At 37.2% G+C, this 24,347-nt stretch overlaps 1 protein-coding gene across 2 annotated transcripts in view; it reads right to left on the reverse strand.

The window, feature by feature from the left end:
• Nucleotides 1-2,349: 2,349 nt before the first annotated feature.
• PCF11 (PCF11 cleavage and polyadenylation factor subunit) overlaps nt 2,350-24,347 on the reverse strand; it is a 28,996-nt gene continuing 6,998 nt past the window's right edge. Inside the window, exons 5-16 of one of the 2 annotated variants that reach the window (XM_066249239.1) lie at nt 22,174-23,288; nt 21,431-21,611; nt 21,237-21,327; nt 18,757-20,318; nt 16,178-16,277; nt 12,826-12,945; nt 11,887-11,992; nt 7,265-7,448; nt 6,309-6,464; nt 5,797-5,889; nt 5,234-5,269; nt 2,350-3,405 (exon numbers count right to left, since the gene is read on the reverse strand). In XM_066249239.1, coding sequence (XP_066105336.1) covers nt 3,190-3,405; nt 5,234-5,269; nt 5,797-5,889; nt 6,309-6,464; nt 7,265-7,448; nt 11,887-11,992; nt 12,826-12,945; nt 16,178-16,277; nt 18,757-20,318; nt 21,237-21,327; nt 21,431-21,611; nt 22,174-23,288 — 3,960 coding nt within the window. In that variant the 3' untranslated portion in view covers nt 2,350-3,189. Of the gene's footprint in view, nt 3,406-5,233; nt 5,270-5,796; nt 5,890-6,308; nt 6,465-7,264; nt 7,449-11,886; nt 11,993-12,825; nt 12,946-16,177; nt 16,278-18,756; nt 20,319-20,843; nt 21,328-21,430; nt 21,612-22,173; nt 23,289-24,347 lie in introns of both variants that reach the window. The other variant, XM_066249229.1, reaches the window with a different exon arrangement.

The raw sequence follows: 24,347 nt of genomic DNA on the forward strand, positions 1-24,347 counted from the left end.
AAGGGGGTTTTGGTAATCATCTCTACTTTCTGCCGTGTATCCTCATGCGTTCATGCGTTCTAGACACTTGCTCTCTCTGGTACACACGTCCAAAACCTCACTAAGGCACCTACTGGTACTTTTTGGCATTTTCTTTAACTTGCCCAACAAAGTACCCATTATTTCAGGGAGTTGACCCCATATGGGATTAGAAGAAAACTGCACAAATTCAGGCCTTGACAATAACTTGATTGTCCATTTCTACCTTCAGATTACCACTTGAGTCAGCTGTATCTTTTCACTTGGAGACTGGATAGATGCCTCTTGTTTTCCTACTTTCTATACACCTTCAGAGCATTTATTAGGCACTAAAATAGGCTGTAAAGAATGCCAGGAAAATAGAACCTAGAATTCTCTATCTTAGGTTAAGCTCTTACATGAGAATCTTAAGTTTTAAATATATAATTAGGTCTAATTTTTCTTCCTAAAGCTTATTTTGTTTATGGCTGAATAACAGATTACTATGTAGTATTTTCCTGAACATGAAAGTTGGGAGTTTTAAGTAAATTATGTTGACATTGTAAGAGTATAAGCAATGAAATTTGTAGTTTTCAGGAAATACACTATTCCTTTTATTCTCACAAACTCATTTCAAATGACACCTCCATCTTCCCTGAGGTTTCCAGCTTTCCTTGCTACACTTTCCAGTATAGATTACCGTTTCTAGTTTCCATTGCTATGTGGTGACTTACTTTTCCATCTTTTGGGGCTAAAACTCAAAAAGTTTATAATTTCTAGATCAGTTATGAAATTTGTTCATTAATATCAAGTATGGAACTTTTTTATTGATATATTAGTTTCAAGTGTAACCATGGAAAATATTTGAGGAGTCTCTGAATGAGAATCTACCAAGTGAGACTCCCCACAGTGATTCTAGTGCACAGCACTAGTTAAGTTGGGGTTGGGGAAGGAATATTTAAATCACTACCTGACATCTAGCCTGCTACCTCAAAGGAAAACTAGGAATTGAATTCTCAATTCCAGGTCCAATACCTGTGACCATCACTCCTTCCTAACACTAATTACCATATTCTTGTGCTATTTATAGTTGCTTTCCATCTCCCAACTGAAAACAGGTATCTTTTGTCAACCTGTTTCCAGTGAGCTTTTAACTTACACATCTATTCATCTCACTCTAACAAATATCTCCAATTAAATTCTTAAAGAGTACCTCTTTAACCATTTTCTCACCTATTACAGAATCCATTGATTTCCCCATTGCTGGTTTTCCTATTTTACTTCCAATACTGCTCTTACCTCCCTACCTGTAAATCTAAATGTGTTTCCCAGGGACCTTTCCTCTATACAGATAATATTGTACTAGGTTTGATGTCACCTGCCTTTTGTCACATACTTTTAAGCATTTGGTAAAAACTATGATGGCCTCCTCCACCCCCCAAAAAAGGCACAACAGAAAACGTTTCCTACATTTTTCAAATTCAGACCCCAACATTTCTTCCATAACTGTATATTCAAAAGTTAAGCTATCTTATGTGTTTAGTCTAGTGTACACTTAAGTCTAGTGTACACTTAACCACTGGGCCTCTCCATAGCATTTGAAAAATCATAAAATGTTATTCACTTGATTCTTTAAAAAAAAAAAAAGTCAACCTTACATACCAATAGGGTATTTTGTTTAAAATTTCTAGTGGCTCCCATAGTCACTGTAATACAAACTCCCTAGCATGACCAAGACGACTATATAATCTAGTCAAAGTTACTGGGTTTTAACTATATAAAAATTTATAAAAATGCATTAAGTGTATAGTCACTGTTCATTCTCCATAGATATTCTTCCAACAAATGTGAACTCCACTCCTAGTTACTTAGATACCTTAACTAGCGCCTTGCTTAACCTATCTCCATCCAGGTAGTGTGTTATGCCTATTTCTATCCTAGCATTTATCACAAGGTTTTGTTTTAAAGTATAGTAATAGTAGAGACAAAATGAGCAAAGCCAGGTTCACATTCCTGTTCAACTTTTAAATGGGTGATTCAATTTCACCTGTAAATTGGCAATACTATCTACCATAAAGGAGTATTTTTAAGTACCAGAGAAAATATGTGTAAAGTGTTTGTCGATGCCTACCACATAGTAAATATTCAACTATGACTAATTGTTTTACATGGCTAGCTATAGTAAATATTCAACTATGACTAATTGTTTTACATGGCTAGCTTTTACAATAGATGGCTGAAAAGATTGATTTAGCATCCCAGAGTGCCTGGCTTTTACTGCCACTTCATGTTTTAAAGCTGATGAAAGTCACAATCTAAAGCCATTCAAGAAATCAAGAGACACAAATGAAGTTTCTTCATCATTCTATTTATTACATGTAATGAATATTAACATCTCATGGTATCCATCTAATTCAGTCAAAACCAACAAATGAAAAAGGTTAACCATGTTTCAAATGAACATTCTTACAGATTCCCCTGTAACTTAAAATAGAAATAATGTTCACTGCATTAAATCATGACAAATTTGAAAAATGTCATAAAAAAAAAATCACCTTTAGTACTTAAATATATTTGTTTGATGGCATCAGCGTCCAAGTTCAAGAATAAAAGTTGCTTCTTAGATACTTTTCAAAAATGGACATCTGCATAGTTCTCAAAATTTTAAAAAAAAAATTTGTTTTTAATCTGGCTTTTCTATTTGAGAAAAGTCCTGCAGTGTTCTCCCACAACCCCTTTGAAGGATAAACTTAGACTTTATCTTTAATCATGGGAGCTACTAGAAAAAAATCTTATGTTGCAGTTTATTTCCATTTTCACCCAGTAAAAAGTACAGAAACACTGTCTTTATTTGATGGTGTGCATAAATATTACACTCCATGGATAGCAAAAATATTTTTTATTTATAATTTACAGTTTCACAAGTGAAAATCGTACATTTTTACACATACAATTTCATTTTGTTAAATTTGCACACATCTACAGAACTTTCACACAACAAGCACCTGAAACTGTGCAGGCAGTAGGAAATGCAAATACTAAAATGTATTTATTAACCAAATGATAGCTGAAGGCCCTGCCTCAGCTAGACAATTTATATAGATATGTCTATATATACATAAAAAAATTCTTCACCTTCTAGATCCAACAGCAGCTTTTTAAAAAAAGAAAAACATACCTTTCTCATTTTATTTAAACTGACTCGACTTTATCATTTTCTGTTTTAATTTCAGTGGGTGTTGCTATGCTTTCCTCTGTACAAGCTGGTGGGTTATCAGTTTGTTCTTCCTTAACTTGGGGATTTTCACAAGGTTCCTGCATTTCATTTTTGACAATGTTCAACATAATGTTCAAAGGGTTTTCAACAGGTGTCTTGCTGGGAGATGGTGTACAATCAAATGAAGATGTCTACAAAATGAAAAGCACTATAAGTGCTGATTGAAGTTCAAAAGTATCACAGTAAATGACAGTTTTATTATAAGACCATTATATAGACAAAGAAATAAACATATATACCAAATGCAACTGAAATACCTGCTTCCCTATAAAACATTCCATAGAAGCAGACTATTAAGCATTTAATATATACTCAGCAATGAGATGAGAAAAGCAGTAACCAATAAAAGGCCAAAAGACATTGATTAGACATGTCCTATATTGACCCTGCACAGATAGTAACCCTTACATCACAGGATTTTTGTGATTCCTAATTTCAAACACTTAGGATTTTTAAAAGTGCCATAAACCCTCAAAACATCATAGACAGTCTAATCTTTTGATGTACATGTACAATCTAGCAACTGCTTATTGAACCCACGGAACACATTCTCTGAATGACAATGTATTCCATTGTTTGGTTTTAAAAAAATGGTCACTCTACAGGAAAAAAAAGTTTCTACAGGCAACACACTAATGTCTTTTTTAAATTTCAACTGTGGGCCTGGCCGGTTAGCTCAGTTGTTTAAGAGTGTCACCCTGAGGCCCTGGCTGGTTGGCTCAGTGGTAGAGCATCGGCCTGGCGTATAGGATCCTGGGTTCGATTCCGGCCAGGGCACACAGGGGAAGCACCCATCTGCTTCTCCATCCCTCCCCCTCTCCTTCCTCTCTGTCTCTCTCTTCTCCTCCTGCAGCTGAGGCTCCAGTGGAGCAAAGTTGGCCCAGGCGCTGAGGATGGCTCTGTGGCCTCTGCCTCAGGCGCTAGAATGGCTCTGGTTGCAGCAGAGAGACGCCCCAGATGGGCAGAGCATCGCCCCCTGGTGGGCATGCTGGGTGGATCCTGGTCGGTCTGACTGCCTCCCCATTTCCAACTTCAGAAAAATACAAAAAATAAAATCTTTTTTAAAAAAAGAGTGTCACCCTGAAACAATGAGGTTGCACACCAATGAATGAACAACAAATGAATGCTTCCCTGCACCCCTCCTTTTGTTTCTCTGTCTCTCTTGAAATAAATAAATAAAATTAAGCACTGGCCCAATAGCTCTGTTGGTTAGTGTGGAGGTTGCCGGTTCGATTTCCCAGTCAAGGCATATACAGTCAATGTTCCTGTGTCTCTCTCCTTGCCTCTCCCTCAAAATTTCAGGTGTGATCATTTAAAAATTATTCCACTAGCCTGACCAGAGGTGGCGCAGTGGAGTGCTGTATCCCAGAAAGGAAATCCCGAGGTCATCTGCTCATCAGGCTTGAGCATGGGATCATCAACATGATCTCATGGTTGCTGGCTGGAAGCCCAAGGTTGCTGGCCTGAGCAAGGGGTTACTGGCTTGGTAGAGGCACCCACTCCACCCTCCACCCCCACCACTGTCAAGGCACAAATGAGAAACAATCAGTGAACAAATAAATGGCCACAACTATGAGTTGATGCTTCTCATCTCCCTTTCTGTCTCTCGCTTACTAAATATATTAAATAAATTATTCCTCTATAGTATGTCTGAAAAAAAGCAAGATGCTATCTATAACTCTAGATTGTGATCCTTCTCATCTTTCAGTTTCCCTCATATTTCTCTATGACTAGTGACTAGTAAAAGACATCAAGATTAAAGTGAATGCAATGCAAGGAATAATACAGAAATTTCAAAATTTAAGTCAGATTCTATCAATTTAACAATATTTAGTGAATAACCTAAATACTACATAAAAATACAAAAAAGCTCAATATCTCAGTTAAAATAAAATTATCACTCTGATGCAAAAAATAATTTATTAATGTAAATGAGACCAGTAACTAAAAAGAACTTACATTTTGATAATCTTCATAACATGATGGATGATAAATCTGAAGCAAAAAGAAAAAAATAAGTAGGTATTCACATGTCTATTCATATCTAATGTCTATTCTAATAAGATTTTCTTTTCTAATTTAAACTAGAGGTATCTTTGGAAAGGAGACAAAAATCATTTTGTCACAAAAATAGATAAAAAATTTTCAACCAGATTTCTCTTTAAACTTGGCTTTCTACATTTAAGTAGATAATGTGACAGGTTTTCAAGACAGTACCAGTGATGATGAAATATAAATTTAGAAGCAAAAGTGTGATTAGGCAGAAAGAAAATAAAACTAGATTTAGAAGACCTAGTCCTTAGTTTATCGTTAACTAGTTATGCAACCTGTTATATAAAATGAGTACAGAACTAGATGACTGCTAAGATCCCTTCCAACTCAAACACTGACTCTAAATTCCAAAACCTCAGAAATACTTTTATTAGAAACAAAAACATTTCTCTTTCAAAGTGGTGAGCTACCCCTAGAAAAAACAAATACAAAACTAATCTTAAAACTTCTTACAAAAAATTGAAAATTACCTTTCCATCTACTCTAATAGCATTTTTTAAATGCCATTCCTCCTCTTCTTCATCCCAGTATTGTTCAAATTGTTCTTGACAGATTTCACAACTCTAAAATAGAATTATATAAAAAGAAATTTACTAATAAACACACTGAATAAAAATATACAAACATTTTATTAACTGGAGGAAAAAATTTGCATTTTTATGCAAGTTTAAACAATATATAACACAGATACAAACTTTCCATTCTCCCATGCAAAAAATAGCTAACATTTCACCGGTGTTAGTCACTGATACATATTATGTAAGTAACTATGATGGTTATAAAAACCAAAGCCAGGATCACAGAGTACAACTGAAGAGTAAAGGTTAAAAGAAATCTTAAAAAAAAAAATCACTTCTGGGCCTCTGGCTAATATCAAGTGAAGAAATCTTATAATCACTGAAAGAGGGATATAACCAAGTGGTATGCTTATGATTATTTACTTAAAGGGAACGACATGAACAGAGCTAGAGAATTCTCTCACCTCAACTGCTCCAGCTGGCCCTGCAGGTACACTTTGGAATTCCTTTTCTTTTGCAGCTTCTTGAGTTTTGAGTACAACTTCCTCATGTACCTTTTCAAAAAACTGGCTCTTTGCACGTTCTTCCAGATCAGCTATTTCTTCAAATTCTATCCAGTCCTTAAAACAGGTTGATTTAAAAAGAATATATTCATTTGTTCCTAAACTTTCACTGCAGATATTCAATATAATGTCATATTATTTAAAAATATGCCTTTTCTTTGTGCCCCATAACTAGTAAACAACATAAAGCACCTAATTACAATTAAGACCTTAATATTAATTTTCCATTGTCTTTATAGTTACTAATTTAAACAAGATAAATTTTACATAAAATTTTTCTTAAAAACCCAGTAATAGCAACTTGAAATTTTAGAAGAAATCTGTGTCCTAGTCTAATCTCAACAAAAACTTACTACATACATATTCAAATTATTTATTTAAAAAACCTTTTATTGCTTGACTGGTTGTAGCACAGTAAACAGACCATCAACCTCGGACGCTGAGGTCCCAGGTTGTAAAACTCTGAGTCACCTGCTTGAGTGTGGGCTCTTAGGCTTAAGTATGGGTTCACCAGCTCGAGCAGGGGATCCACCATGATCACATAAATCACGGGCTTGAGCGAGAGAGGTCACTGGGTCAGCCCCCCACCCCCGCCAGTCAAGGAATGTATGAGAAACAACAACTAAAGTGATGCATGCAACTATGAGTTGATTGTTCTCATCTTTCTCCCTTCCTGATTCACTCTCGCTTTCTCTTGCAAAAAAACAAAACAAAAAAACCAAACAAACAAAAACACCTTTTATATATTATTAAAAAACTTCACAAGTTAGATCTCAGCAATTATTTAAACTAATAAACTTTCAGAATGACAGAATTTAAAGGTTAAGAGACAGTTCAGAGACAGACGGATTACGTACTGTTAAACTGTAGTACCAACGCCTATGAGTGACTTTTCTGCTGACGTCTTTTTCAGTTCTATTTTGCCGATAATGCCAGTCCAGGTGATCTGCATAGACATCTGTCTGTGATGTTGTAAACCTCATTCCACAAGAGTAACACTGAATACCAGTGTACAGTCGATTTATAACACTATCATAACGTCTATTTTGAAAAAAAAAAAATCTTTAGTTGTGATAACTTGGCTTAAAGGACTTTAAAAAAAAAGGCAATTACAAATATTTCAGTTTTCTATATTTTACTAATGATGAAGCCATTATATGACAAAATAATGTTTCATGCAAAACTGACTGTTAACACTAAAGATTAATATTATTCTCTAATATTATTCACCCTCTTTGTCTTAACTTTGGTAAACTTTGGACTGTAAGTCAGTCTATCCTATTATTAACAGTTACTTATTTCTTTTTGGCTAAAAATGCAACAACTGTGTGTTAATTAATAAAGCAATAATTGGCCTCTTCTTAAACTAGTGTCAATATTAAGGGGATACCTCTCAGACCTTTGAAGTTCTCAATAATTCAACTGCCCAGCATGGTCTAATAAACACGGAAAGAGGTCAAGAATAAATAATCATCATATGTATTACTAAAAAGAGTAACTAGAAGATTTATAGGAAACTTAGGTCAGTATTAATCATTTTTTAAAATTATGGGCTCCCTATTTGGAAAGAAATTGTATACAGACCACATAAATCCACACACAGGGCAGTTAGGAACACTATAAACACTTTCTTAAATAGTAGAATAGTCCCTGACCAGTTGGGTCAGTGGTAGAGTCAGCCTGGCGTGTGGAGGTCTTGGGTTCGATTCCTGGCCAGGGCACGCAGGAGAAGCACCCATCTGCTTCTCCACCTTTCCCCTTATCCTCTATCTCTCTCTTCCCTTCCCACATCCAAAGCTCCATTGGAGCAAAGTTGGCCCAGGCCCTGAGGATGGCTCCATGGCCTCTGCCTCAGGTGCTAGAATGGCTCAGATTGCAGCGAAACAAGGCCCCAGAGGGGTCAAGCATTGCCCCCTGGTGGGCATGCCAGGTGGATCCCAGTAGGGCACAAGCAGGAGTCTGTCTGTCTGCCTTCCCCCACCCCCCACTTCTCACTTCAGAAAAAATACAAAAAGAAACATAGTAGAATAAAGCAAAAGACATTATACACGACCCTGGCCGGTTGGCTCAGTGGTAGAGCGTCGGCCTGGCATGCAGGAGTCTCGGGTTTGATTCCCGGCCAGGGCACATAGGAGAAGCACCCACCTGCTTCTCCACCCCACCCCCTCTCATTCCTCTCTGTCTCTCTCTTCCTCCCCTGCAGCTGAGGCTCCAATGGAGCAAAATTTGCCCGGGCGCTGAGGATGGCTCTGTGGCCTCTGCCTCAGGCACTAGAATGGCTCTGGTTGCAACAGAGCAACACCCCAGATGGGCAGAGCATCGCCCCCTGGTGGACATGCCAGGTGGATCCCGGTGGGGCGCATGCGGGAGTCTGACTGCATCCCCATTTCCAACTTCAGAAAAAAATACAAAAAAAAAAAAAAAGACATTATACAAGTACTTTGTATACCAACAAACAAAATAAATTGAGTCATAATATTAATGTTAAATGATTTCATGAAAAATGGTTATATAACTATATGGAAGCAAGCTGACAAAACAATAAAAAGATCTAGCTAAACTTCACTTTCAGAAAGTCACAAGACTTCTAAACCTGATAGAACAAAAAATGTGATAAATCTAAAAAATAAAAAATGGAGCAAAAGGTTTACAGTTGTTCATATAGAAAATAATACAATAATTAATAAATAATACAAAAATGAACAGTTTCATATACTCATAACTGTAACTCTACTTATGTGTATGTATCTTATTAAAAAAAAAAAAGTAGACTCTGCCTGGTTGGCTCAGGGGTACAGTTAGCCTGGCGTATGGATAGTCCAGGGTTTGATTCCCAGTCAGGGCACACAGGAAAAGCTATTTTCTGCTTCTCCACCCCTCCCACCCACCTCTCTGTCTGTCTGTCTGTCTGTCTCTCTCTCTCTCTCTCCCCCACTCCTCAACCATGGTTCAAGCAAAGTTGGCACCGGGTGCTGAGGATAGCTCCATGGCCTTGCCTCAGGTGCTAAAATAGCTCGGTTGCCCAGCAACAGAGCAGTGGCCCAGACAGGCAGAGTATCACCTGGTAGGGGGCTTGCCGGTGGGTCCCAGTCAGAAGGGAGTTTATCTCTGCCTCCTCACCTCTCATTCCATAAAAAAATTAATAAACTAAAAAGAGAAGTAAATGCTAGGAACCATAGAAAAGAGTTTAAAAAATGGTTGCCTCGGGCCCTGGCCAGGAAGCTGTTAGCTGGACCATCATTCTAATGCACCAGGGTTGTGAGTTTAATCCCTGGTCTGGGCACATACAAGAGTCAACCAATGAATGCATAAATAAGGGGAAGAACAAACTGACGTTTCTCTCTCCCTCTCCCTAAAATCAATAAAAAAAATTATAATATATATATAATATATATTATGTATTTTCTTTTTAGTACCCACTTTTTTTTTTCTTAATTTCAGCAAAAGTAGAAGGGAGAGAAAGAGAAATAGGAATATAGAGTTATTATTGTATGTGCCCTGACCAGGGGATGAACTGGCAACCCCTCTGCTTCGGAACGATGCTCTATAGCAGTGGTCCCCAACCCCTGGGCCGTGGACCAGTACCAGTCCGTAGGCCATTTGGTACTGGTCCGCAGAGAAAGAATAAATAGCTTACATTATTTCCATTTTATTTATATTTAAGTAAAAACGATGTTTTATTTTTAAAAAATGACCAGATTCCCTCTGTTACATCCATCTAAGACTCACTCTTGACGCTTGTCTCGTAAGTTTGACAATTATATTCAAAAATACCACAGTTTTTATGCCAGTCGCATAATTTCATTTTGTGCATTTATCCATCCCACCCTAAAGGCTGGTCCGTGAAAATATTTTGACATTAAACCAATCCGTGGCCCAAAAATGGTTGGGGACCACTGCTCTAACCAACCAAACTATCCGGCCAGGACAATAACTAAAATTCTTAAAAAAAATGGTTGCCTCTGGGTGAACAGTAATACTAGGAGAAAGGGATGCCATCTTTTATTATTATAAGTCTTTATTATAAGACTCATTATAAACCTTTAAAGTATTACTTTTAAAAAACATGCTTTCAAAAGGATAAAAATATTAGCTGTTCAATTTTTTTAAATCAAGTACTCATATAAAGATATAATAAATCCATAAAATAGCTTTATACATTTTTTATAAGTAATACATACAGGCAATAGAAAATTATGGGAAGATATGCAAGTATCTGTTAACAGTAGTTAGCAGTAAAGTAAGAAATTGTATGTAATTTTATTTTTTTTAATTTTACTTGTATTTCCTAATTTTCCACAATGAACATGCATTACTTATAAGGTGAAAAAAGTTTTTTTTTTAATTTTTGGGCCCTGGGCAGAGCATTAGCCGTTAAGATTGACATCCCAGGTTCAGTTCCCGGTCAGGGCACACAAGAGAAGCGACCATCTAATCTGCTTCTCCCCCCCTCCCCTCTCCCCCTTCTATCCCTCTTCCACTCCCACAGCCAGTGGCTCTACTGGTTCGAACATTGGCCTGGGGCGCTGAGGATAGCTAGGCTAATCCAAGCTCCTCAGCCTCAGGTAAAAATAACTCAGTTGATTCGAGCATCAGCCCCAAGCATCAGCTCCAGACCGGGTTGCTGGGTGGATCCCAGTAAGGGCATATGCAGGAGTCTGTCTCACTGTCTCCTCTCCTCTCACTTACAGAAAAAAAAAAGTTGTTTTTTTTTAAATGCTAGATACAAAAACCTAATTTTCTTAACCCCAAATACATAATAACAATAAACCAAAATCAATGAAGATAAAAAGGAAAATGAGTGATTATCAATACCAACTCTCTGTATTAGCTGTACCAAACAGTATTTTAAAAAATAGCAATTTAGGGATAGCATTTAGGCCTAAATATTTGTGCAGTAGACATATTTTAAAAGGGGATTTAGAAACAGGCTTCCTGAAGTTTATGTTACATTAAAAAAAAGGCTTCCTTAATTTTAAAAATGTACAAGGGGTAAAATTAATAGCTATATTAATAATGTCCAATGTTAGTAAATTGTCTTTTTTTTTTTTTTTTCCTCCTTCCTTTGTACCCTTCCAAAGCTGGAAACGGGGAGAGACAGCCAGACAGACTCCCGCATGCGCCCGACCCGGATCCACCCGGCACGCCCACCAGGGGGTGATGCTCTGACCCCCCGGGGGGTCGCTTTTGCCGAGACCAGAGCCACTCCAGCGCCTGGGGCAGAGGCCAAGGAGCCATCCCCAGCGCCCGGGCCATCCCTGTTCCAATGGAGCCTCGCTGCGGGAGGGGAAGAGAGAGACAGAGAGGAAGGAGGGGGGGTGGAGAAGCAAATGGGCGCCTCTCCTATGTGCCCTGGCCTGGCCGGGAAACAAACCCGGGCCCCCCGCATGCCAGGCCGACGCTCCACTGCTGAGCCAACCGGCCAGGGCCAAGTCATTGTCCTTTTTATCTTAAAAAAGTCAGAAAAAAATTTACATACTGTTTCAACTCTTCAATTGTAAAATTGGTAAGATCTGGAACATCTTGATCTTCATTTTGATCTTCCTCTTCTTCAGCAGAAGGCTGAGCAGCAACTTCATTTGCTTCTTCAATTGAAAAGAAATACACCAATCTCTCAATACCACTTTTTATATAGTCTTTTAAAGGGAAATACTGTAGTTATAATAAAGAACACCACCTTGTCTATTCAGTGCTTCTAATCTTATATTTATTTACTGGAAAGACACCTAGTGGAATTCTTTATTTTGTTAAGTAATATTAGGTCTCATCTCTTAAAAGTCTATCTTCACAAAATTTTACTTCATCAATATTCAAATTATTTTTAAAAACTAAATTAAACCTGACCAGTGGTGGTTCACGGAATAGAGCACTGACCTGTGACACTGAGCTCCCAGGTTCAAAACCCCAAAGTTGCCAGCTTGAGTGTGGGCTCATCTGGCTTGAGCACAGGCTCACCAACTTGAGCGTGGTACTATTGTCCCTGGCTTGAGCACAAAGATGGCTGGCTTGAAGCCCAGTTACTGGCTTCAGCAAGGGGTCACTGGCTCAGCTGGAGCTACCCCCTCATCAAGGCAATAAACAACTGCAAGTTGCTGCTTCTCATCTCTTTCCCTTCCTGTCTCTCCCCCAACCTCTCTCTCACTAAAATAATTAATCAATATAAAATAACTATAAAAAGTCTACACATTACCTGCAGGCATGTTATGAACCAATGTCCACTACAAAAGTAGTAAACTCGTCTCAGAAATTTTAAAAAGAATCTTATTACAAACGAATTCTATTAGATTTTCAAAAAACAGTATACCTAAGAATTCAATTATTTTCAGTAAGAACTTTTATCATAACTTACATTGTATCACATCCTACATCTTTGTAATTTCATGGAGCTTTGGAAGATGAAGTATGAAAATATACTTACGTGTTGTAGCTGAATCAGGTTGAGACAATTTGAGAATTCCTGTTTTTAGCAGTTTTGAAAATAATTCATTTACATCCACCTGACTGAGATGATTATCAGGATATGCCTTAGGAAGGGCTCCTTAAAAATAAATAAATAAATAGCACTCTTAAAATGAAAGTAGAAATTCAAAGATACAAATTATACTAAGCATTTTCAAAGTTTTCTTCAAGATGTTCTATCCTCTCATCCACTGTTGGTGGGACTGTAAAGTAGTACAACCATTATGGAGGAAAGTATGGTGGTTCCTCAAAAAACTGAAAATAGAACTACCTTATGACCCAGCAATCCCTCTACTGGGTATATACCCCAAAACCTCAGAAACATTGATACGTAAAAACACATGTAGCCCCATGTTCATTGCAGCACTGTTCACAGTGGCCAAGACATGGAAACAACCAAAAAGCCCTTCAATAGAAGGCTGGATAAAGAAGATGTGGCACATATACACTATGGAATACTACTCAGCCATAAGAAATGATGACATCAGATCATTTACAGCAAAATGGTGGGATCTTGATAACATTATATGGAGTGAAATAAGTAAATCAGAAAAAAACAAGAACTACATGATTCCATACATTGGTGGAACATAAAAACGAGACTAAGAGACATGGACAAAAGTGTAGTGGTTACCAGGGGTGGGGGGAGGGAGGGCATAGGAGGGAGGGAGGGAGAGAGTTAGGGGGAGGGGGAGGGGCACAGAGAACTAGATAGAGGGTGACGGAGGACAATCTGACTATGGGCGAGGGGTATGCAACATAATTTAATGACAAGATAACCTAGACATGTTTTCTTTGAATATATGTACCCTGACTTATTAATGTCATCCCATTAACATTAATAAAAATTTATTTAAAAAAAAAAGAAAAGATGTTCTATCAACAGTAAATTTACATATTGTTTAGGATGAGTGTCAATTATTTCAAAAGCTCCTAAAATGAACTTTTCAGTTAGGTAAGAAAATCATCACCTCTTAAAAATATATTCTAGGACAAATACTGAAAACACTAATACATTATACTCATATTCCCTTCTATGCAATGCAACACACCATCACTATTTCCAACTACCTAATTTTCTATTCCTCATCTTCTAATCATATTCAGAAAAAAAAGACCCAAAGCCTAAGTAGAAATATATATTATACTACTCCCCAACCCACCCATGACTACACATGAAAACGAGTCATGTGGCTCAGAGTATACCCACCCCGACCTTTGTTGAATTATTGCCCTTATAAAACAGCTCAAGCTATTGATGAACAAGTGTGAGGCTTATTAAAGCTTCAATAATTTGAAATATGAGACAAAGATAACAATCTTCTCCTTAAACTCACTGGTGAGAAATCAATTCAATTATATATTTTGTTAAGCACTAATCTAATTATTATTCTCTCACTCAACCATAAAATTAATATTTCAATGTATGTCACTATTATGCATCTCACTATATACCACTAGAAAAAGCTGTGAACCACTAAAAATTCCTCTTCATGAGAAAAAATTCAATTTGCATCCACATACACTAATCTCTGCCTTTAACCACTGCATACTCTTCACACTTAGCACTATGCCTTAGACATAGTCTGAATGTGCAAATGAATGAATAAATCAACCTCAATGTTAATTACAATAGCATTTCACACACTAGTTTAACATTTACATTTTATTAGAATTTGCTATATAATAGTGTCTTAAGAATCACAACTAGGTATACACAAGTCTGCAGATGGCCAAGTTCAATGATCAAAAAAATGAACTATGGAACCAGATTCCTGGGATTCTAACTGGAAATCCCACATTCTAGTTGTGTGATATCTAGTTGCTTATTTGTGCCTCAGTTTCCTTTACACATAAAAGGATAATAATTGTTCCTAACTAAGATTATTATGAGGACTAAATGAATTAATATTTATAAGGCACAAGTATTTGACACTACTGGCAAACCAAGTACAAAACAACAAATATCTTCAATAAGAAAAACTGAATTCTAAAAAAAAATACATTAATACACCACTTTACAAGTTACAAACTACTTTTGCACATACAATCTCATTTGATTCTCTTATAACAAATTTTCCAGGCAAATACTGACTTATCATACTCTGTCTACAGAGGAAGAAATTGAAGCTCAACGAGGACATTTCCTTATATTCTGCCCATCTATGAAGTAGCAGATTGGAGATTCTAAGCCTGGTCCTCGGACTTTAAATTCCAAATTCTTTCCTTCTCTTTCATTACAATGACATTAAAAAACATTAAAAATATTCATCCTAAATGTCAGCCTAGAAATTAAAAACAAAAAGCTATCAAATTAATTGAATCAATTTCTTATAATGACACAGTTTAAGAACTAATGCAACCTGAAGGGAAGGGGGGAGGGCGCTTTAGGGAGGGGGACAAGAAAGATGTTGAAGGGAATACGGGGGAGAGGGGATGCATTCGGGGTGACCCTAGAATCTATGTAAACACAATTAATTAAATAAAAATAAATAAATAAATAGAAAGAACTAATGCAAAACTAGAACTTGTTAGGATTTCCCAAGTTACTTCAGAAGTTTTAGACAACTCCCTAAATTTGTAAATGGAATAGTGCCATCCTAGAGCATGTTTCTGAAGATTGAAAAATAAAGCAAGTATCACTGTGATTTGGTTGAGCTAATTCTCAATACATTAACTTTGCAATTATTTTATAAACCACTATAATTTATATACGTCCTATTTTTCACATACTAAAACTAAAATTCATTTTTAAAGCCCTAGCATCCAATACTGTTATACGTCACACCACAGTAACAAAGACACTTATCAGGATACCTGGCTAAGAAATCACAGAAGTTTTTTGCTACTCTTTTAACACACTGGATATAATTATTGAGTACCCATAAAGACATATGAATGAATCAACTTTATAAGGCAATGTCCCCAGTATTTAATGTTTATTGGATCATCACACACATACACACAAAACAGAAACTCAAAATACCAAGTAACAGATTTCTGAGGTTTATCATTTGTTTCATTTCAACACAAGTGTCACACTCCTACCCCACCCTCCAGTTTCTACCCAATAGGTTTTACTCCTCCTCTTTTTAATGGTCTACTAGTCCTGGCTAATCATCTCTATAGTTATAAAAAGGATCAATGTGAACGCACATCAACAATGTAAACAAAACACTCCAGTCCGACTAAATGTCTCTAAGATGCATATGCCCTCTCAAAATTGCTATTTCTAAAATTGACACGGTAGCTATTCAGCAAGACAACAATTCTTTGTCCTTTGAAAAACACAAAAGTTAGAAAATACATACCTGAAGGATTCTGAACAAATGCTCCAGGATTCTGTGGATGAACTGGTAAAAACTGTTGCCCTTGGCCAAATGGTACTGGCTGAGCAACACCAGTAAGAACCTTTAAAAGAAACATTGGTTTTAAGAACATCCTTTTAAGTAACATTTTAAGTAAAATTTTAACATCCTAATCACATAAAAATACTCACAGAGCTCATAAGGCCTGGTTTCTATGAGAATAAAAATCTAAGAGTGGCCTGACCAGGTGGTGGCGCAGTGGATAGAGCGTCGGACTGGGATGCGGAAGGACCCAGGTTCGAGACCCCGAGGTCGCCAGCTTGAGCGCTGGCTCATCTGGCTTGAGCAAAGAGTTCACCAGCTTGGACCCAAGGTCGCTGGCCCCAGCGGGGGGTTACTCGGTCTGCTGAAGGCCCATGGTCAAGGCACATGTGAGAAAGCAATCAATGAACAACTAAGAAGTCGCAACACGCATCGAGAAACTGATGATTGATGCTTCTCATCTCTCTCCGTTCCTGTCTGTCTGTCCCTGTCTATCCCTCTCTCTGACTCACTCTCTGTCTCTGTAAAATAAATAAATAAATAAAACTTATTAAAAAAAAAAAAAAAATCTAAGAGTGTAACTTGACTGGGTCACTTCACTTCTAGGCTTTCACAAAAAAGGAATAATACCTTCCTGAATCTGTTTCATAGAATTACAAAGAACTGAGAATGGATGTGAAGCTTCTTTGAGAAGTCTAAGATACTATGAAAATATAAGGTAGCCAACAATTAGCTGTGTGACCTTACACAAATCACTTTACTTGCTGGTGCTTTCTTATTTTACAAACAGAAGATCTAACATCCAGATGTAACCTGTACACAGTCATAATGGCTAGTTAGCAGCAAAGATAAGCCCCTAACTCCTGACCTCACCAGAGATGTCTAAAGCCAGTTTTAATTAGCAATCTAACCCCTTTGTGATCATCTGCTTGGCCACCATACTTTAGGTTATAAAGTAGATTTCTATAAAAGACATCAAGGGAATGTTGAAAAAAGTCATGAAAAACCACTCTACAGGCATACAAATACTGTATTTGCAGTCCAGAGTAAGGTAGGACTTCTACATGTTTCTGCTATGTAAACAAATATCCATTCATAAGCCATGTTCAGTATCCATGTAAACTTTCAGTGGCATGTATACGTGATAAAAATCCCACCAATTCTGTATAATGTAGGAAGCAAGACTAAGTCAAATCCCATTCTAGCATATCTGTCAATAATAGTATCATTTCTTTTAAGAACATACAAGAGAGTAAATCTAACTAAGCAGGGCAATTATTTTTTCAAACAATTTGATATCAACAGAATATGCTTTTAGTAATATGCTTTTAAAATCTTATTCTTGTTTTACATTTTCTTCTATGCAATGTTACTAGTATAAAGTGATTTTGTCTTAGTAAGAAAGCTTAAGCACCTCGAAAAAAAGTAAATTTAGCCTAGGAGAATATCAGCAGGCAAGCAGAAGTATTAAATAAATTCAACTGAATTAATCACAAATTTTAAGCACATTGCTTTAAAATTATTTCAAAATGCATTTTCAAATGTACGTAGAAAAACAACAACAGGTGATTGTACATGTTTAGATGATAAAATGAATACATTTGGAAGACATGTCACAGGTTTGCTGTGTTGTTATTAATATCAAATAACCCTATGTGACTGAAATGACTGACTGAAAAGGTGGTGAAAAGTAGGAAGAGAGGAAGAAAAAGAATCATAGACTGTAAAAGCATGGGCAATTTCATATTTAACTCAGGCTAAGGAATAATAAACTATGGTTACTTTAAAACTTATCACAGTTCTACAATGTAACAGAGATCGATAAAACACCCTCCCAAGTATATAATGCTTTACTGGCTTTGAGGCCTAAAAACACACATGCACAGGTAACAGGGAGGCTATGCATGTATGAAGCCAAGAGGTATATAGGAAATATCTATACCTCCAGTATAACTTTGTTATGAACCTAAAACTACTCTAAAAATATAGTCTAGCCTGATCAGGTAGTGGTACAGTGGATAAAACATCAGATTGGAACATAATGGACCCAGGTTCAAAACCCTGGGGTCGCCAGCTTGAGCGCAGGCTCATCTGGTTTGAGCGAGGCGTCACTTGGTCTGCTGTATCCCCCTGGTCAAGGCACATATGAGAAAGCAATCAATGAACAACTAAGGAGCTGCAACAGAGAATTGATGCTTCTCATCTCTCTTCCTTCCTGTCTGTCCCTATCTGTCTTTCTGTCATACACACACAAAAATAAATAAAAATAAAATAATAAAGTCTACTAAAAAAAGGGGGGTGTATGTATGAAAGAGAGTTTTCTCTAGATACTTGAAAGGGCAATTTTGGATTGAAATTGCAAATTTCAGAAAAAGACTCTCTTCCCATTTTCTTAGCACGTGAAGTTTTAAATTTTAAAGTAGTGAAAATTGTCCAATCTGTAGAATAAACTATCTCCTGAAAACCTCCTTAAACCCTAGAAATATTAAAAACTGTTCATATCTCCACACAACATAATTTAAAAATAAAGACTTATGTACCTGTTGAGATGCCTGAATATTTCCTACTGTTATTGGAGCAGGTAAATTGCCAAAGTTTCCAAACTGAGAATTCTGAAGATTCTTTTCATCAAAATAGTGTCCAGAAGCTCTGTTAAGGGGATTTGAGAAAGTCTGGTTTCCAGGGCCATGTGGTCCATTAAAATTTGGTCCTTGAGGTGAATCAAATATTTGTTCATGTCTCTGGAACTGCAGTCCTTGGGATGGGGCATTAAAAGCATTGCCAGGTGGATCATTATATGGACCGGTCTGGTTGAAAGAAACTGATTCAAGCCTTTGTGAAGGATGATTGTCAAATCGTGTGCCTTGAAGACCAAGGGGAATATCAAACCTTGATGCTTGCTGGTGTTGTGGACCATCAAATCTTTGAGGCACACCATCAAATCTTGGTTGAACTTGCTGTCCAGGTGGTCCATCAAACCTCTGTGGGCCTGGCTGACCAGTTCTTTCAAATCTAGGACCTGGTTGACCATGTAGTCCATCAAATCGTGGGAGGAGTGATGGCTGACCTGGCTGACCATCAAACCTTAAAGCATGACAACCTTCAAATCTTGGACCACCTTGACCCAGAGGCCCTTCAATTCTCAGGCCACCTCCTGGTACAGGACCTTCAAACCTCATTCCACCTCCCTGTTGGACTAACGGTCCCTCAAACCTAATCCCAACCCCCGGTTGACCATGTGGACCCTCAAACCTAAGGTTTCCACCAAGTTGATTATGTTGTCCTTCAAACCTCAGACCAGCTACTGACTGACCATGGGGGCCCTCAAACCTCATTCCAACTCCTTGCTGTAGCAAAGGACCCTCAAATCTGATCCCACCTGCTGGCTGACCATGAGGTCCATCAAACCTGATTGCAGCCCCTGACGGACCATGACCCCCCTCAAATCTAAGTCCACCTACAGGTTGACCTCGGGGATTATCAAATCTAAGTCCACCCACAGGTTGACCATGAGGTCCCTCAAACCTTAGACCACCAACCGGTTGACCCCGATGTCCCTCAAATCTGAGACCACCCACAGGCTGGCCCCCTGGTCCTTCAAATCGTAGACCACCTGCAGATCCCTCAAACCTCAGACCAGGAGAACCTTCAAACCGAAAACCACCTCCACCTGCTTGACCAACTGGCCCCTCAAAGCGCAGTGGTGCCCCTACTGGTCCTGGAGGACCCTCAAATCTCAAAGGACATGGGCCTCCTAGCTGACCTTGTGGTCCTTCAAATCTCAAAGGGCCACCTCCCCCCATTTGTCCAGGTGACCCATCAAACCGAAGAGAACCTGGTGTAGGAGGTCCATCAATTCTAGGGCTTAATTTATTAGGTCCTTCAAAAATCATCTTGGTTGGGCCATCTCTAGTTACTGATGGCCTACTAGGTCCATCAAATAATGGTCTGTCTTCAGCTAATGCTGTAAGTCGCTGATTTGTATCAAGGCCGGCGAACCGTGATGCTGGGCTATCTACAAATGGTTTATCTGAATCTTCATATCTAGGTCGCTTAAGTGGAAAACGATCATTGAATGGTGATCTCTGCTCTTCTCGTACACCTTGTAAAAAGAAAAATAATTACTTTCCCTGAATCTGTATTTACATAAAGTTATCTTAAAGTCTTTCTATATTCATGTAAATGTTTATCCAAAAATATCCATACTATCTCACTTTAAGAGGGGAGAAAAAAAGACAACATCAAACATCAGGTAAAAGATACCCTCTAGAGTCAGACACACCTGGGTAAAAAAAAATCCCCATTCTGTCAACTTAGTAATTATTTGACTTAAAGAGCAAGTTATTTAACCTCTCTGATCTTAATTCCTAACTGTAAAATGGGGATAATAATCTATTTCATAGAGGTGTTTTGAGGATTAAATCAGATTACATAAAGAACCTAGTAAAGTACCTAACATACAGTTGGCCTTAAATTAGCTCTCTTCCCTTCCCACAGAGGAAAAAAACAAATTAAAAAAAAAAAAGAGGTAGTCTGAACAGTCACAAAAATCCATCCCCACTTAGCTTGCTCATTTTCCCTTCACTGCTGTGTGATTCAATAGGCATAATCTGATTTAACTTTCTACCTTTAGCAGAGACTTGCTCGTCATGTCTTCTCCGGCCCTCATGGGGTGGAAGATTCTCAGCATAAGTACGACTCCCAGATATAGGAGAAAGACGTCTTGCTCTTTCACTAAATTGTTCTTTTCTGTCAAACTGTGCTCCACTATTCCTACTTGCATGTTTACTTTTGGATGGCTCACATTCTATTCCAGACAACAAGGCATCAGTCAAAGGGTAGTCAAAAATATCAGGATCTAAGAGATCAAGTCTTGGAAATGAATGCTGAACCTGTGTCCTTTTCAGTTTTGCTTTATGTTCATAGTAGGTTAATTCAGCATCAGATAAGAGAGGTTTCTTTTTTAATCCACCTTTATTTTCTTCTGTAGGACTATCGCGTACATTGCATCTATGTTTACCTTCTTGATACTGAAATAGCTGTCGAATTTGATGCACAACAACAAGGAACTCATCCTGTGTAATTTCACCAGAATCTAAACGTTCACTCGTCTGCATGGGGTGATAAAAGGAAATCAAGTGTTTTAAATATAAAAAATATTTACAAAAATACTTAGACAAAGGGAATAATGATTACATGGGATCACAGTACTACCTTTTGAAGTAATTCTCTTTTGCTTGCAACAGTTAACTCTTTAGGAATCTGAAGATTGGCATCTACACTTAATCGATGCTGCTGCTTTGGGGTTCGAGGTGACAAGATTCCTTTAGTGCTTGACCAGCTTTCCCTATGCCTTAGATGAGGAGATTTACTATGTTCATCAACCTGTTGTAAGCTGAAACCATAAAAGCAGTATGTTACTTCATAAAATTTTTTAAAACACTCAGAACCATATTTAGGAATCCTTTTCAAAGGATCTAGTTACAGTGAATATATGTAATCATAAAAGTTAATTAAATGTTTAACAGGCGTCCCCAAACTGCAGCCCCCTGAGGCCATTTATCCAGCCCCACTGCACTTCCACATTTCTGGAAGGGGCACCTCTTTCATTGGTGGTCAGTGAGAGGAGCACTGTATGTGGCAGCCCTCCAACGGTCTAAGGGTCTGTGTAAAAAGTTTGGGGACCCCTGGTTTAAGAGAACAAGATCTTAAGTCAAAAAAATCAGATATAAATTCTAATTCTCGCATGTCCTAAATGTACAGCATTTGGTAGATTAATCTTTCTAAACTTTACTTTCCTTATCTGTACAATAAGAACGGTATTTAACATACAATTTTATAAGAACTTAAAAGAAAAATAAAGCACCAATGATAGCACCCAATAAACATTAACCAATTTTTAGGTTGTTTTTAAATGTACATATTGTTCTACTTGATTAAAAATGTGAACATCCTACCTTTTATTTTCTTCCCAACCAGATTTCCATCTTTTGGTAGACTTGGAACTTTGCCAATTTTCTACATTCTCCTTTGGTTCAGTGCCTGACTTTATAGAATGCTGACTTGCAGTTTCTTGTAGTCGGTCATCTTCAGTCTTTTTTATTCGCCTTGGATCTCGAACATCCTGTTTAGTACTTCTCTTAGCGTTTCTTTCATCTCTGGAAGGTGGCATAAATTCTTCCATATGTGACGGCTTACACCCCGACTGGCGAATCTTTCCAGCTTTGGGAGTCGAGGTTGGAGACATACTCCTTTGCCTTCGTTTGGGTGACCGCCTATCTCTTCTCTTAGGAGAATGTATAATTGGTGACCGAGACTTGGGTGATCGTGATCGTGACCGCTTTCTAGTACTTGATCTCCCAGGTTTTGTTCCCTGTTTTTCCAATTCTTCCATTATTGTATCCTGTTTTTGTACAATGCCATTAACAATTTTATTTCTACTTCCAACCAGTCTGTGTTCAGATGATTTCATATGCTCATCTTTATCCTTTTTTTCTGTTTTTCTCCTGTCTTTTATATCATCATCTTTGCTATCAGTCTTATCTTGAAGATGTTTTTTTAATCTTGGATCTCTCTTGCTCATATCAGACACCCTGGGGCATTCAGATTCTTGATTTTTCGAGTCTTTAGTGTGAGATAATTTGTTTTTCAAAGGTGATGGTGATTTAGATTTAGATTTAGATTTAGAATCTAACTGGTCAATTTCTTTCTTGGTTATTTTTTCACCTGATTTACTTTTTTCTTGTTTGGATGAACTTAGTTTTTCAGAGGGTATAGTTTTACTTGTCTTAATATCAGATTGGTTTAATGTGTTCATTAGGAATTCTTTTCTGTGACTTTGATCTTTTCCATGAGAAGAATGTTGACTCATCCTATTAAGACGGGGATCCCGGTTTGTTCCTTTCAAATCCTGAATTTGTAAGGACGGACCTGGACGGATTTTCTCAGGTGGCACAGGCACCTGAAGGGGAGTTTTAACTGCCATAGGGGGAATTTGTGAAACATGTAATTTGGATGGTGCAGATCCAGGACCTAAGTTGGATGTTTCCTGCTGAACACTAAGAGAAACTGCCTGAAATATACAAATAAATGTTCATGTTAATACTGCAAAATGTGCAGATTACTTATCAAGAAATTGAAACCTAAAAATATGCTTTATGCAACAAATTCATTTTTTTCAAAATTGTTTTTATATTGTATACTACTTTTTAAGTGGAGACTAAAGTGAAAAGTTTATTATATATATATATACATATATATATGGCCAATTATTTCTTACTAATCCTTTTTACTTTGGGTTTTTATAATCTCTAAGTAGATGAGAAAAAATCCTCCCACTTCCTAATTAATCAGGTTTCTAAGCCAGACTGCTGCTAAGAAATTACTAATTGCACTCCAGCTTCATAGGAGTCAGTAATATCAGATACATTGTTATAAAATTTAGTTCCTCCAAAAGTAGCACTGATAGTAAATTTATAAAACTCTTTCTATATACCTCCTTACTCTCAAATTTAAGTGCCAAATAAAACAACTTAGTGGGTCATTCGTGCGTATAAACACGTAATCTTCCTAGAGTCCTTAATTCTGTGATGGTTTTTTCTTTTGTTGCCTTCTAGAAATCTGATTTCAAGTTCCAAACTCTGGAACAACATTCACTACAACACGCCTACAATACTGGGACTCATATTAAACCACATATAATTAACAAAACTAAGGTGTTATCTTAGAAGATAGCAATACACTAGAAAATAATTAAAAGAAAATAATGTAGTTTATATTCCAATGAGTTTTACAATAAGGATATAAAAATTTGCTCTAACTGCCGGGTCTGTAGTGGTGTAGTGGACAGAGCGTCAACCTGAAATGCTGAAGTCACTGGTTCAAAACCCTGGGTTTGCCGAATCAAGGCACATATGACAACCAACCAATGAACAACTAAAGTGAAGGAACTGAAAATTGATAGTTCTTGCCCTCCCCCACCTCCTCTCTCTGTAAAACCAAAATAAAATCTTTAAAAATATTGCTCTAAAAAATATACTATAATTTGTGAAATAAAAATACACTATTAATAAAGTAATGTTAATACAACTCAATTACAAAATAATTATTTTTCTATCGGAAGATATGTTTA

This window comes from Saccopteryx bilineata, chromosome 1 (genome assembly GCF_036850765.1).
Source record: "Saccopteryx bilineata isolate mSacBil1 chromosome 1, mSacBil1_pri_phased_curated, whole genome shotgun sequence".
NCBI classification, from domain to species: Eukaryota; Metazoa; Chordata; class Mammalia; order Chiroptera; family Emballonuridae; genus Saccopteryx; species Saccopteryx bilineata.